The 15,663-nt window shown below is 46.2% G+C and overlaps 1 protein-coding gene across 1 annotated transcript in view; it reads left to right on the forward strand.

Annotated features, from left to right (window-relative positions):
• LOC139237852 (very-long-chain enoyl-CoA reductase-like) overlaps positions 1-15,663 on the forward strand; it is a gene marked incomplete at its 5' end in the record, with an annotated part of 42,469 nt that overhangs the window by 7,470 nt on the left and 19,336 nt on the right. The window contains 3 exons of the mRNA XM_070867076.1: positions 4,611-4,726; positions 8,802-8,907; positions 11,607-11,679. Of these exons, the coding sequence (XP_070723177.1) occupies positions 4,611-4,726; positions 8,802-8,907; positions 11,607-11,679 (295 nt within the window). The remainder of the gene's footprint in view (positions 1-4,610; positions 4,727-8,801; positions 8,908-11,606; positions 11,680-15,663) is intronic.

The following is a 15,663-nucleotide window of genomic DNA, read 5'->3' on the forward strand; positions in this document are numbered from 1 at the left end:
TCACTAGGAAAACCTTCACCACACGGGACTGCAGCGGTTCAAGAAGGCGGCTCACCATCACCTCCTCGAGGTCAATTGGGGATGGGCAATAAATACTGGCCTTGCCAGCGACGCTCACATCAGATGAATTAATTTTTTAAAAGTCAGAGCAAGGATAAAGTTCACGAATCACAACAGTGAATGCAAAGCACGCAACAATCACAGCAGTGAACATTTGGAAACATTAACCAATTTAAAACTAGTTCTTAACAGCAATGTGTTGCTATAAACTTCTTAAGCAAAGAACCCATGAAGCAAATACATGAGAACTGCAATGAAGTACTTTTGGAGTGTAGTCACTGTTGTAATGTGGGAAACGCGGCAGCCAATTTGCGCACAGCAAGCTCCCACAAACAGCAATGTGATAATGAGCAGATAATCTGTTTGTGATGTTGAGGGATAAATATTGGCCAGGACACTGGGGAGAACTCTCTTGCTCTTAAGGACATAAGAAATAGGAGCAGGAGTAGGCCATACGGCCCCTCGAGCCTGCTCTGCCATTTAATACGATCATGGCTGATCCGATCATGGACTCTGGTTCACTTCCCTGCCCACTCCCCATAACCCCTTATTCCCTTATCGGTTAGGAAACTGTCTATTTGTGTCTTAAATTTATTCAATGTCCCAGCTTCCACGGCTCTCTGAGGCAGCGAATTCCACAGATTTACAACCCTCTGAGAGAAGAAATTTCTCCTCATCTCAGTTTTAAATAGGCGGCCACTTATTCTACCAATATTCGCTCTAGTTCTAGTCTCCCCTATGATTGGAAACATCCTCTCTGCATCCACCTTGTCAAGCCCCCTCATAATCTCATTCGTTTCGATAAGATCACCTCTCATTCTTCTGAATTCCAGTGAGTAGAGGCCCAACCTACTCCTTGTTTGAAATGGTGTCGAGAGATCTTTCATGTCCTGAGAGCAGACGGGGCCTCGGTTTAACATCTCAACCAAAAGACGGCACCTCCGACAGTGCAGCGCTCCCTCAGTACCACACGAAGAGTGACCGCCTGGATTTTGTGCTCAAGTCTTTGGAGTGGGACTTGAACCCACGATCTTCTGACTCCGAGGCAACGGAGCTACAGCTGACACCACATAGTAGCAAAGAAAGTCTTCTATTTATACAGCACCTAATCATCATCTGTCAGAAACCTAACTGGACCAGCTCCGTAAGTACTGTGGCTACAAGAGTGGGTCAGAGGTTTTGTATTCTGCAGGGAGTGTCTCGTCTCCTGACTCCCCAAAGCCTTTCCACCATCTTCAAGGCACAAGTCAGGAGTGTGATGGAATACTCTCCGCTTGCCTGGATGAGTGAAACTCCAACAACACTCAAGAAGCTTGGCACCATCCAGGACAAAGCAGCCCGCTTGATCGGCCCCCCATCCACCACCTTCAACATTCACTCCCTCCACCACTGGCGCTCCGTAGCTGCAGTGTGCACCATCCACAAGATGCACTGCAGCAACTCGCCAAGGCTTCTTCGGCAGCACCTCCCAAACCCATGACCTCTACCACCTAGAAGGACAAGGGCAGCAGGCGCATGGGAACACCATCACCTCCACGTTCCCCTCCAAGTCACACACCGTCCTGACTTGGAAATATATCAGCCGTTCCTTCATCGTCGCTGGGTCAAAATCCTGGAACTCCCTCCCCAATAGCACTGTGGGAGCACCTTCGCCACACGGACTGCAGCGGTTCGAGAAGGCGGCTCACCACCACCATCTCGAGCGGCAATTGAGGATGGGCAATAAACGCTGGCCTTGCCAGCGATGCCACACCCCGTGAAGGAATTTTTAAGAAGTTAGTTTTTTTTTTCGGTGCTGTAGGTTGAGGGAGAAATGTTCTCCAGGACCGTGAAAGCTCCCTGCCCTTTTGAATAGTCTTGATATCTTTAATATCCACCTAAACAGGGAGCTGGGACCTTGTCTAATCTGAAGGGCACCACTGTTAAAGGTTCGACAGTTTCCCTTTTTGTGTGAACATTCCCTTTTTATTGTGCAAACTGCTGGTTGATAGATTTACAGGTGGACCCACCTCCTGAGTTGAAACCTGTGTCTTTTACTCTCCGCAATTCTGTGTAGAGGCACGCCAAGACTAAGCATGAGCATGATCCTGGTGTGTTCTTCACTGGGGGGAATGTAGAATGCCCATTACATCGGCCTATCTGGAAGACCTGCAGTATCGCAGAGCTAGCCTGTTTGTCGACAGGGTGAACTACTGACGAGGTGTTTGTGGGATTGAGCACTCTGTCCACCTGCATAAGTTACTACATGCCAAAGTACTTCATTCATTGAGGGACGTGGTGACTCACTATAGAAATTCATGTTTGATCTTTTTTTTTAAATTGAAATTGAGGCAGATTCAATCATGATTTTCACAAGAGTATTGGATAAATATTTGAAACAGAAAACATTTGCAGGGCTACAGGGAAAGAGCAACAACAACTTGTATTTATATAGCGCCTTTAACCAGCCATCAGCTGTGGCTCAGTGGGTAGCACCCTCACCTCGGAGTCAGAAGGTTGTGGGTTCGAGTCCCACTCCAGGAACTTGAGCACGTAAATCTAGGCTGACACTCCCAGTGCAGTGCTGAGGGAGTGCCGCACTGTCAGAGGTGCCGCCTTTTGGATGAGACGTTAAACCGAGGCCCCGTCTGCCCTCTCAGGTGGATGTAAAAGATCTCGTGGCACTATTTCAAAAACGAGCAGGGGAGTTATCCCTGGTGTCCTGGGGCCAATATTTATCCCTCAATCAACATAACAAAAAACCCTAGATTATCTGGTCATTATCACATTGCTGTGTGTGGGAGTTTACTGTGCTCAAGTTTGCTGCTGTGTTTCCCACATTACAAGAGTGACTACACTCCAAAAGTACGTCATTGGCTGTAAAGTGCTTTGAGACGTCCGGTGGTCATGAAAGGCGCTATATGAATGCAAGTCTTTCTTTAACATAGTAAAATGTCCCAAGGCGCTTCACAGGAGTGTTACTAAGTGACATTTGACACTGAGCCACATAAGGAAATATCAGGATAGGTGACCAAAAGCTTGGTCCAAGAGGTAGGTTTTAAGGACTGTCTAGAAGAGGAAGAGAAGGGACGCTGTGACTAAATGGATAGCTCTTTCGAAGAGTGGGCTGAATGGCCGCCTCCTGTGTTCCATGATTCTACCCCTTCAGATGGATTGTCTCTGAGTAGCTATTTTGAGCTAACCAAAGGACCCGCCTGAATTTGAGCAGGACCCCTGCTAATTAAAGCCTAAGTACACAGGCCCTGCCAACAATGCTACACTCCCCCTGGGGTCTGCCTGGATTATATGTTCCATTCCTGGAGTGGCACTTCCACGTGCAGCTTTCTGATTCCAAGGTACGAGTGCTACTAACCGAGCCACGCTGGCAGTATATTTTATTTTTATAGTAGTACAATCAGTCCCCACTGATGTCAAGTGACTATAAAATGACACTCTGTGCTGTAGAAGTGGCCTTTGATGACAGATTTACCATGTTAAAACTGAAGAACCAACACACAGTGTGGTCAACAACACTCGCAGAAGCTTTGGTTTGCAAGTGCTTAATTGAACTTTGAACTTTGAACTTTGTGAGTGGACTAACCAGAACCAAGAATCCTTGGGATGTGTGTGCCAACATTTCTCTGGTGTGGTATGTCTGGGTTGGCACTCGAGTGCCTGCAAGTATGAGGATCTGAATTAGCAGGAATGCAATGAGTCAGTGATTTAGTCATGAATGCCTCTTTTTAATGGAGCACAACTAATCAGAAGAACTTTTCCATAAAGGAAGCTTAGCAAACCATAATAATCGCACGGTTGGGCCTATACTCGTTTGAGTTTAGAAGAATGAGAGGTGATCTTATTGAAAATTATAAGATTCTGAGGGAGCTTGAGAAGGTAGATGCAGGGAGGGTGTTTTCCCCTCGTGGGGGAACTTCGAACTAGGGGGGCATAGTTTCAGAATAAGGGGTCGCCCATTTAAAACTGAAATGAGGAATTTCTTCTCGTGAGGGTTGTAAATCTAAAATTTTCTACCCAGAGAGCTGTGGAGGCTGGGTCATTGAATATATTTAAGAAGGAGATAGACAGATTTTTGAACGATAAGGGAGTCAAGGGTTATGGGGAGCGGGCAGGGAAGTAGAGTTGAGGCCAAGATCAGATCAGCCACGATCTTACTGAATGGCGGAGCAGGCTCGAGGGGCCAAATGGCCGACTCCTGCTCCTAATTGCCGATAAGGTTCTAAACTCCCACCAAACACTCAAGTCCCTTGCGGTGCCCACCGGTCGCGGAAGGCCCCGATGTGCTCCCTCTCCAGGCGGGGACAAGACTGAGGAGGAGAAGCAGGCAGCCAGAGCAACCTCCTATCCCTTCCCCCACAGCCCGCATCTATCCTGGACCTGTAGTAGACCACCTTGGCCAGGAACAGACCCATGAGAAGGCCCTCTGGCTTGCCCCACCCTCCACACCGGGTAGACAGAGATGGGGACCCTGGGACTGGCCAGAGGTTGAGGAGCGACCCCCGGCCTCCTCAACGTGGAAGTTCAGCCTGTGACGTGCTGTTGTTTTTCCCCAGGTGTTTCTCACCGAGTATGCTGGGCCGCTGATGATCTACCTGCTTTTCTATTTCCGGCTGCCGTTTATCTACGGGCCGAAACATGCTTTGACCTCAAGTCCACACTCGGTCGTGCAGTAAGTTGAATGTTGTCTGGCGTTTGGAGACAATCTTTTTACTATCAGCCCAGACTTAAACGTGGAAAGCCTACACGGTTCAAGCAGGCGGCCCACCACCGCCTTCTCCAGGTCAACGAGGGATGGGTAATAAATGACAGCCTTATCAGCGACGCCAACATAGAAACATAGAAATATACAATGCAGAAGGAGGCCATTTCGGCCCATTGTGTCCGCGCCGGCCGACAAAGAGCCACACGCCCCTCGGTCAGCAGCCCTGAAAGTTACATATAAACATATGAACAATGGTGGAAAGGTAAAGAGCACCCAGCCCATCCAGTCCGCCCCACACACAACTGCGACACCTCTTACTGAAACATTCTACACTCCACCTCAACCGGAGCCATGTGATCTGGGAGAGGCAAAAAAACTGATTAAAAAGCCTAAGCCAAATTGGGGAAAAAAATCTGGGGAAATTCCTCTCCGACCCATCCAGGTGATCGAAACTAGTCCAGGAGATCATCCTGGCTGTAATTTAAATGTTTTTTTAAGGTTCAACCTACACAGTGAGCAATGAGTGTTTCCCTTGTCCTTCACCATCAATCAGAGACCTGCTCAACGCTGGTGTATATTTCTAATGCCCTACTTGCATATTTTTGCTCCTCCCTCCCCTATTTTTTTCTCTCCTGACTTCTTGCTGCTGTACAGTTCCATAGCCACTGGCTCACTCCACAGACCGCGAGTGATTTCTCGCAGGGTGGGTGCGAGTCTGGGCGCGGTAGAGGAGCAAAGGGATGTTGTGTTTTTTTTTATTCGTCCACGGGATGTGGACATCGCTGGCAAGGCCGGCATTTATTGGCCATCCCTAATTGCTCCTTGGGAAGGAAGGTGGTGGTGAGCTGCCTTCTGGAACTGCTATAGCCCATGTAGCAGTTCGGTACAACTGAGTGTCTCGCTCGGCCATTTCACAGGGGCAGTTAAGAATCAACATTGCTGTGGGTCTGGAGTCACGTGGAGGCCAGACCGGGTAAGGACGGCAGATTTCCTTCCCTGAAGGACATGAGTGAACCAGATGGGTTTTTACGATTAGTTTCATGGTCACCATTTCTGATGCTAGCTTTTTTTAAATTCCAGATTTTATTTTAATCAACTGAATTTAAATTCCCTAGCTGCCGGGTTGGGATTTGAACTCATGTCTCTGGATCATTAGTCCAGGCCTCTGGATCACTAGACTAATAACATCACCACTATGCTACCATTCTGAGGCATTCCTTCACTAAGAGGGTGATGAATCTTTGGAATTCTCTAATGAAGAGGGCTGTGGAAGCTCAGTCTTTGAGTATATTCTGGGAGTACCAATACACAAACCACTAAAATTAGCGACGCAGGTTAACAAGGTCATTTATATTTTTAAAAAAACAAACCAAGCATTAGGGTTTATTTCTAAAGGGATAGAATTGAAAAGTGGTGAAGTTCTGCTAAACCTGTATCAAACATTGGTTAGATCACACTTGGAGTACTGTGTACAATTCTGGTCACCATATTCTAAAAAGGATACAAGAACATCATTAGGGAAGGAGTCGGGCCATTCAGCCCCTTGAGCCTGCTCCGCCATTCAGTTAGATCATGGCTGATCTACCTCAACTCCACTTTCCCGCACTATCCACATATCCCTTCGTTACCTTAACATCCCAAAATCTATCGATCTCTGTCTTGAATAGCCTCAATGACCCGGCCTCCACAGCCCTCTGGGGAATAGAATTCCAAAGATTCACCGCCCTCTGAGTGAAGAAGTCTCTCCTCATCTCCGTCCTAAATGGCTCACCCCTTATTCTGAGACTCATAGAATAATCCCCCATCCCAGGAATCAGTCTGGTGAACCTTCGTTGCACTCCCTCTATGGCAAATATATCCTCCCTTGGGTAAGGAGACCAAAACTGTCCACAATACTCCAGGTGTGGTCTCACCAGGGCCCGATATAATTGCAGTAAGACGGACGTCTTTACTCTTATACTTAAATCCTCTTGTAATAAAGGCCAACATACCATTTGCTTTATTTGCTTGCTGTACCTGCATGTTAACTTTCAGTGATTCGTGTACAAGGACACCCAGATCTCTCTGAACACCAACATTTCCCAATTTCTCACCATTTAAAAAAAAAACTTTACTTTTCTATTTTTCCTACCAAAGTGGATAACTTCACATTTCTCCACATTATATTCCATGTACTTGCCCACTCACTTAGCCTGTCTATATTCCCTTGAAGTCTCTTTGCATCCTCCTCACAACTTTCATTCCTACCTAGCTTTGTATCATCAGCAAACTTGGACATATTACATTTGGTTCCCTTCATCCAAATCATTGATATAGATTGTGAATAGCTGGGGCCCAAACATCGATCCTTGTGGTACCCCAATAGTTACAGTCTGCCAACCCGAAAATGACCTGTTTATTCCTACTCTCTGTTTTCTGTCCGTTAACCAATCCACAATCCATGCTAGTATATGACCCCCAATCCCATGAGCCCTAATTTTGTTTACTAACCTCTTGTGTGACACCTTATCGAATGCTTTCTGAAAATCCAAATACACCACATCCACTGGTTCCCCCTTATCTATTCTACTAGTTACAACCTCAAAAAAATTCTTAAACGATATGTCAAACATAAATCTGTGTTGACACTGCCCAATCCTATCATTATTTTCTAATTATTATCTGTTACCACCTCCTTTAATAATAGATTCTAGCATTTTCCTTCTACTGGTTTTCCGTACTATTGATGTCAGGCCAACTGGTCCGTAGTTCCCCGTTTTCTCTCTTCCCTCCTTTCTTAAATAGCGGGGTTACATTAGCTACCTTCCAGTCTGCGGGAACCGTTCTAGAATCTTTAGAATTTTGGAAGATAACAACCAATGCATCCACTCTCTCTATAGGCACCTCTTTTTCAAAACATCAGGATGTAGGCCATCAGACCCAGGGGATTTATCAGCTTTCAATCCCATTAATTTCTCCAGTATTATTTTTTTACTAATACTAATTTCTTTCAGATCCTTATTCTTGCTGGACCCTTGGTTCTCCACTATTTCTGGGGGATTTTTTGCGTCTCCTTCCGTGAAGACCGACACAAAGTATTTAATTTCTCTGCCATTTCCTTATTCCCCATTATAATTTCTCCTGTCTCAGCCTGTAAGGGACCCATATTTACTTTTGCTAATCTTTTCCTTTTTACATACCTATACAAGCTTTCCATCTGTTTTTATATCGCTTGCTAGTTTACTCTAATAATCTATTTTCCCTTTCTTAATCAATTTCTTGGTCGCTCTTTGCTGAATTCTAAAATATAGAGGCACTGGAGAGGGTGCAGAGAAGGATCACAAGGATGATACCACAAATGTGAGGATATACATATCGGGAAAGGATGAACAGGCTGGGTCTCTTTTCTCTTGAAAAGAGATGGCTGAGGGGTGACCTAATACAGGTCGTTAAAATTATGAAAGGTTTTGATCGAGTGGATACAGAGAGAGTGTTTCCACTTGTGGGGAAGAGTATAACTAGAGGCCATCAATATAAGATAATCACCAAGAAATCAGATAGGGGATTCAGAAGAAACTTCTTTACCCAGCGAGTGAATGTGGAACTCGCTACCACAGGGAGTGGTTGAAGGGAATAGTATCGATGCATTTAAGAGAAAGTTAGACAAGCATATGAGGGGGAAGGGAATAGAGGGTTATGCAAATAGTTAGATGAGGAAAGACTGGAGGAGGCTCGAGTGGAGTATAAACGCTGACATGGACTGGTTGGGCCGAATGGCCTGTCTGTGCTGTATATCCCGTGTAATCCTATGTAATTAGTGAGGGGCAGGGGTAGTATGTGGGAAATCTGGATGGAGCATTGCACTTTGGCATTGAAGGTTCCTCAGTGATCACTCATTAATGCACTTGCCCGAGTCCGTTGTGTGTTCATTTAATGCAGTCAGTAACCCAACCAGTTAGCAGCCATTTTAAGCAGTGCTCTGCCAGATTGCAGTGTTAAGTGTCGGTCATCCACTGATTGAGGTTAACCCTACACTCTCTTTCTTTCTCTTTCTCTCCTGCAGCCTGGCCTGTATTTGTCATTCCTTCCACTACATCAAAAGGCTACTGGAGACGCTGTTTGTTCACCGGTTTTCCCATGGCACCATGCCGTTCCGAAACATCTTTAAGGTAACAATGACTACCTTGTAAGGCTTACCCTCTGGTTATCTGTGGAGTTTGCCCCATCTGTGTAGAGCTCTTAACCTGCCTGGGAATACAGCTACAGTATGTAGAGCTCGATACATAGGAACAGGAGGAGGCCATTCAGCCCCTCGAGCCTGCTCTGCCATTTGGTCAGATGATGGCTGATCTTTTGCCTGCCTTTTCCCCATATCCCTTGATGCCTTTACCCAACAAAATCAAGCCATCTCGATCTTGAAAGCGCCCAACTGATCCCCAGCATGCATGGCCTTGTAGGGGAGAGCTTTCCAGATTCCCACTACCCATTGTGTGAAGAAGTGCTTTCTGACATCACCTCTGAACAGCCTCGCTCTAATTTTTATATCCTTGTTCTGAATTCCCCCACCAGAAGAAATTGTTTAATCATAAACAGTTGAAAGAGATCGCCCCCTTAATCTAATATATTCAAAGGACTACAAGCCTAGTCTACGAAACCTGACCTAATTTAACCCTTTGAACTCAAGGGAACATCATAGCCTGTTTTTGGGGCGGGCGGTAATGTTAACCGAAGTGCATGCCTGTGACATCCCTCAACTGAAACGGGTCCTGCATTCCCCCGGCATGGAGAGGTCGAGACCGGTTCAGATATGTTGGCCTGCACTGAATTTGATCTGCCCTTTTCAGCACAACTTCCAGGTGATATCACGCTACTTGCAACATACATGCAGCGATTCAGTCAGCCAGGACACATGGCCACAACCTGCTCATCAACTGCCTCAATTTTTAAATCGATTTACTCGGGAGCTGGTTGAGTTTTGTTTTAAATAATTGAAAAAAAGAAAGACTTGCATTTATATAGCGCCTTTCATTTATATAGCGCCTTTCATGACCTCAGGACATTCCAAATTGCAGCCAATGAAGTACTTTTGGCGTGTAGCCACTGTTGTAATGTAGGAAATACGGACAGCCAGTTTGCGCACAGCAAGCTCCCACACACAGCAATGTGATAATGACCAGATAATCTGTTTTTGTTATGTTGATTGAGGGATAAATATTGGCCAGGGCACCGGGGATAACTCCCCTGCTCTTCTTTGAATTAGTGCCATGGGATCTTTTACATCAACCTGAGAGAGCAGACGGGGTCTCGGTTTAACATCTCATCCGAAAGACGACACCTCCGACAGAGCAGCACTCCCTCAGCACTGCACTGGGAGTGCAGCCTGGGTTTATGTGCTCAAGTCTCTGGGGTGGGACTTGAACCCACGACTTCTGATTTCAAGGAAAGTGTGCTACCCACTGAGCCACAGCTAGCACTAGCAATTGGAAGCAGAAACACTCCGTGACTGCCTTGTGTTTTTGCCCCCTTCCCCTGGGCTGACTAATGTCCATTTTGAACATGAGAAAACCCACCATCCACCCCCTGCCCTCAGCGGCGCCACCATTGCCGAGATCATCGTCACCGCCATCTTGGGGATCACCAGAAGCTTGACTGGACCAGCCACGTCAACACCTTGGCAACAAGAGCAGGGCAGAGGCCAGTTACAGGGTGACGAGTGTCTCACCTCCTGACTCCCCAAAGTGCCTCCACCATCTACAAGGCTCAAGTCAGGAGTGTGATGGGATACTCTCCAATTGTCTGGATGTTGCAGCCACAGCACTCGAAGCTCGACGCCATCCAGGACAGAGACTTTGCTTGACCAGTGCCCCTGCCACTGGAATCAGTATCCACTCACTGCACCACCGGCTCACCATGGCTGCAGTGTGTCCCATCTACAGGATGCACTGTCGCGACTCGTCAAGGTTACTGTAACAGCGCCTCACCACCTCGAAGGACAAAGGAAGCAGGCGCAATGGAACACCACCACCTCCAAGCTCCTGTCCAAATCTCACACCTTCCAGACTTGGACATATATCGTTGTCCCTTCATCATTGCTGGGCCAATATCCTGGATCCTTACTTAATACCGTTGAGGGAGTACCTTCACCACACGCACTGCAGCGGTTGAAGTAGAAGGCCCACCACCATCTTCTCCAGGTTATTAGGGATGGGCAATAAATGCCGGTCTTGCCAGCGACGCTCTCTTTCCAAGAACAAAAACCGGTCAATGCGCTTGTGGGTCAGGTGATACTAGCTGGCTGAGCGGGCAGTTTACCAGTACTGTGCTATGCTGTGTGGTTCTATCAGGCTGCGGTCCAGCAATATCCCGGCACACACTCTGGAGTCACTAGTCCTCTACTCCACCATTTGTTCTAGGCTTAGATAAGTGGCGTGCACCTCTGAAGCAGAGAGCGAATGTGCACTCTGTTTGGTAAACAGAAACCCTACCTGTGGATTTTGGAGATTGGGATAGGTTAGTGCGTACAAGAACGCAAGATATAAGAGCAGGATTAGGCCATGTGGCCCCTTGAGCCTGCTCCGCCATTCAGTGAGATTGTGGCTGATCATTTACCTTAATTCCACTTTCGTGCACTATCCCCATATCTATTGATTCTCTTAGAGTCCAAAAATCTATCGATCTCAGCCTTGAATGTACTCAACGACTGAGCCTCCACAGCCCTTGGGACTAAGTTTTGATCAGGTCTGTGTGCATGTTGTCCTGGTCAGTTGTGACTGTATTGGATTGAGCTGTCTTCACCCTGTCTGTCACTGCTTTGATCTCCCATTTTGTTTCGAGTCCGGTTTGACTCTTGCTTTCCCTCCGCTTTTAGAATTGCACCTACTACTGGGGCTTCGCGGCTTGGCTGGCCTATCACATCAACCACCCGCTCTACACGCCTCCTGGTAAGTTACGTCCCGTGTCCGCGGACTGTGAATCGAGGTGCCGGTGTGTGAGTGGTAACACGTCTGCCCTGTGCTGAGACGTGGCAGTAATTGCTCCTCCATATGCAACAATAGTGCAAGTTGTGTCCCAGCAGAGCAGGCAGGCTTGACTGGGAAAGGTAGTTCACAAACGCTGGAAATGTAATTCATTGGGAGGGTCCAGCTGTCTGCCAGTGGCTCGGTGAGTAAATGCACTGCCCAGATGTGAGACCAAGACGCACAGACCGGAGGTGTCCATTGCTGAGGTCCATCCAGGACCGAGACGTCTGCTCGATTGCCACACCTGCCACTGAACTTCGTATCTGACTGCCCCCGCCATCCCCAACCAGCTCACCATGGCTGCAGTGCAGCAACTGGCTCCAAGGTTCCTTCCACAGCGCCTCCCAGTCCCATACATCTCTCCACAAACAAGGACGAGGGCTGGAATGTCGTGGGAACGTCACAACCTCTGTGATTCCCCTCCAAGTCGCACAGCCTCTGGACTGGGACATGTATTGTCCCTGGATGAGTATCCCAAAGAGTCCGCCCTGGGAGCACCAAGGACCGCAGCACTTCCACCACCTTCTCCGGATACCCGATCAATGAGGCTGTGCCAGTGTCGTCCACATCCCCGGAAATAAAACATTCCGGATCGTTTTGGGGGCAACAACAACTTGCATTTATATAGTGCCTTGACTGTTCCAACTCTCTCCATAAGTGTGTAATCAGATAACTCATAGGAGAAACTAAAACTCGGGAGCATAGTCTCAGAATAAGGGGCTGCCCATTTAAAACTGAGATGAGGAGAAATTTCTTCTCGGGGGGTTGTAAATCTGTGGAATTCTCTGCCCCCAAGAGCTGTGGTGGCTGGGTCATTGAATATATTTAAGACGGAGATAGACAGATTTTTGAGCAATAAAGGAATTATTCTGAGACTATGCCCCCTAGTTCTAGTTTCCCATATCAGTGGAAACATCCTCTCTGCATCCACCTTGTCAAGCCCCCTCATTATCTTACATGTTTCGATAAGATCACCGCTCATTCTTCTGAACCCCAATGAGTATGAGCCCAACCTATCTTCATAAGTCAACCCCCTCATCTCCGGAATCAACCTAGTGAACCTTCTCTGAAAAGCCTCCAATGAAAGTATATCCTGCCTTTAAATATGGAGACTAAAACTGCATGCAGTACTCCAGGTGTGGCCTCACCAATACCCTGTACAGTTGTAGCAGGAATTCTATGCTTTTATACTCCATCCCCCTTGCAATAAAGGCCAACATTCCATTTGTCTTCCTGATTACTTGCTGTACCTACATTCTACAGAGGGACCCCCAGGTCCCTCTGTATTGAAGTATTTTGCAATTTTTCTCCATTTTAAATTATAATTTACTTTTCCATTTTTTTTCCTGCCAAAGTGGGTAACCTCACATTTTCCTACATTATACTCCATCTGCCAAATTTTTGCCCGCTCACTTAGCCTGTCTATATCCCTTTGCAGATTATTTGTGTCCTCACAATTTGCTTTCCCACCCATCTTTGTATCATCAGCTACATTACACTCGGTCCCTTCATCCAAGTCATTAATATAGATTGTAAATAGTTGAGACCCCAGCACTGATCCCTGCGGCACTCCACTAGTCACTGTTTGCCAACCAGAAAATAACACGTTTATCCCGACTCTCTGTTTTCTGTTAGTTAGCCAATCCTCAATCCATGCTAATATATTACCCCCAACCCCGTGAGCTTTTATCTTGGGCAATAACCTCTTATGTGGCACCTTATCGAATGCCTTCTGGAAATCCAAATACACCACATCCACTGGTTCCCCTTTATCCACCCTGCTCGTTACATCCTCAAAGAACTCCAACAAATTTGTCAAACATGATTTCTCTTTCATAAAACCATGCTGACTCTGCTTGATTGAATTATGTTTTTCCAAATGTCCTGCTACTGCCTCTGTAATAATGGACTCCAGCATTTTCCCAACGACCAATGTTAGGCTAACCGGTCTATAGTTACCTGCTTTCTGTCTGCCTCCTTTTTTAAATAGGGGTGTTACATTTGCAATCTGCTGGGACCTCTCCAGAATCCAGGGAATTTTGGTAGATTACAACCAATGCATCCACTATCTCTGCAGCCATTTCTTTTAAGACTCTAGGATGTAAGCCATCAGGTCCAGGGGACTAGTCTGCCTTTAGTCACATTATTTTACTGAGTACTACTTCATTAGTGATAGTGATTGTATTAAGTTCCTCCCTCCTTATAGCTCCTTGATTATCCACTATTGGGATGTTTTTAGTGCCTTCTACTGTGAAGACCAATACAAAATATTTGTTCAACGTCTCTACCATTTCCCTGTTCTCCATTATTAATTCCCCAGTCTCATTCTCTAGGGGACCAACATTTACATTAGCCACTCTTTTCCTTTTTATGTACCTGTAGAAACTCTTTCTATCTTTTTATATTTCGTACTAGTTTGCTTTCATAATCGATCTTCCCCCTCATTTTTTTAGTCGTTCTTTGCTGGCTTTGAAAAGTTTCCCAATCCTCTGGCCTCCCACTAGACTTGGCCACATTATATGCCCTTGTTTTCAATTTGATACCATCCCTTATTTCCTTAGTTAGCCACAGATGGTTATCACTTTTCTTACAGCCTTTCCTTCTCATTGGGATATATTTTTGCGAGTTATGAAATATCTCCTTAAATGTCTGCCACTGCTCATCAACCATCTCACACTTTAATCTATTTTCCCAGTCCACTTTAGTCAACTCTGCCTTCATACCTTTGTAGTCTCCTTTATTTAAGCTTAGGACACTGGTTAGAATCCAACTTTCTCACCCTCCAACTGAATTTGAAATTCAACCATGTTATGGTCACTCATTCCGAGAGGATCCTTTACTAGGAGATTGTTTATTAATCCTGTCTGCAAGCTGAATTTAGGGAGCTAGGAGTTAAATTAAAAAGTAGGACCTCAAAGGTAGTAATCTCAGGATTGCTACCAGTGCCACGTGCTAGTCAGAGTAGGAATTGCAGGATAGCTCAGATGAATACGTTGCTTGAGGAGTGGTGCAGAAGGGAGGGATTCAAATTCCTGGGACATTGGAACCGGTTCTGGGGGAAGTGGGACCAGTACAAACTGGACGGTCTGCACCTGGACCGGAACCGATGTTCTAGGGGGAGTGTTTTCTAGTGCTGTTGGGGAGGAGTTAAACTAATATAGCAGGGGAATGGGAACCTATGCAGGGAGACAGGGACGTAGAATGGGGGCAGAAGCAAAAGATAGAAAGAAGAAAAGTAAAAGTGGAGGGCAGAGAAACCCAAGGCAAAAATCAAAAAGGGCCACATTACAGCAAAATTCTAAAGCGGCTAAGTGTGTTCAAAAGACAAGCCTGAAGGCTCTGTGCCTCAATGCGAGAAGTATTCGTAATAAGGTGGGCGAATTAACTGCACAGGAAGCAATTAATGAACATGATATAATTGGCATCACGGAAATATATGGCTCCAGGGTGTCCAAGGCTGGGAACTCAACATCCAGGGGTATTCAACATTCAGGAAGGATAGACAGAAAGGAAAAGGAGGTGGGGTAGCGTTGCTGGTTAAAGAGGAAATTAACGCAACAGTAAGGAAGGACATTAACTTGGATGATGTGGAATCTGTATGGGTGGAGCTGCAGAATACCAAAGAGCAGAAAACGTTGGTGGGAGTTGTGTACAGACCACTAAACAGTAGTAGTGAGGTTGGGGACAGCATCAAACAAAAAATTAGGGATGCGTGCAATAAAGGTACAGCAGTTATCATGGGCGACTTTAATCTACATATAGATTGGGCTAACCAAACTGGTAGCAATACGGTGGAGGAGGATTTCCTGGAGTGTATTAGGAATGGTTTTCTAGACCAATATGTCGTGGAACCAACAAGAGGGCTGACCATCCTAGACTGGGTGATGTGTCATGAGAAATTAGCAA

This window comes from Pristiophorus japonicus, chromosome 24 (assembly GCF_044704955.1).
Source record: "Pristiophorus japonicus isolate sPriJap1 chromosome 24, sPriJap1.hap1, whole genome shotgun sequence".
NCBI lineage: Eukaryota > Metazoa > Chordata > Chondrichthyes > Pristiophoridae > Pristiophorus > Pristiophorus japonicus.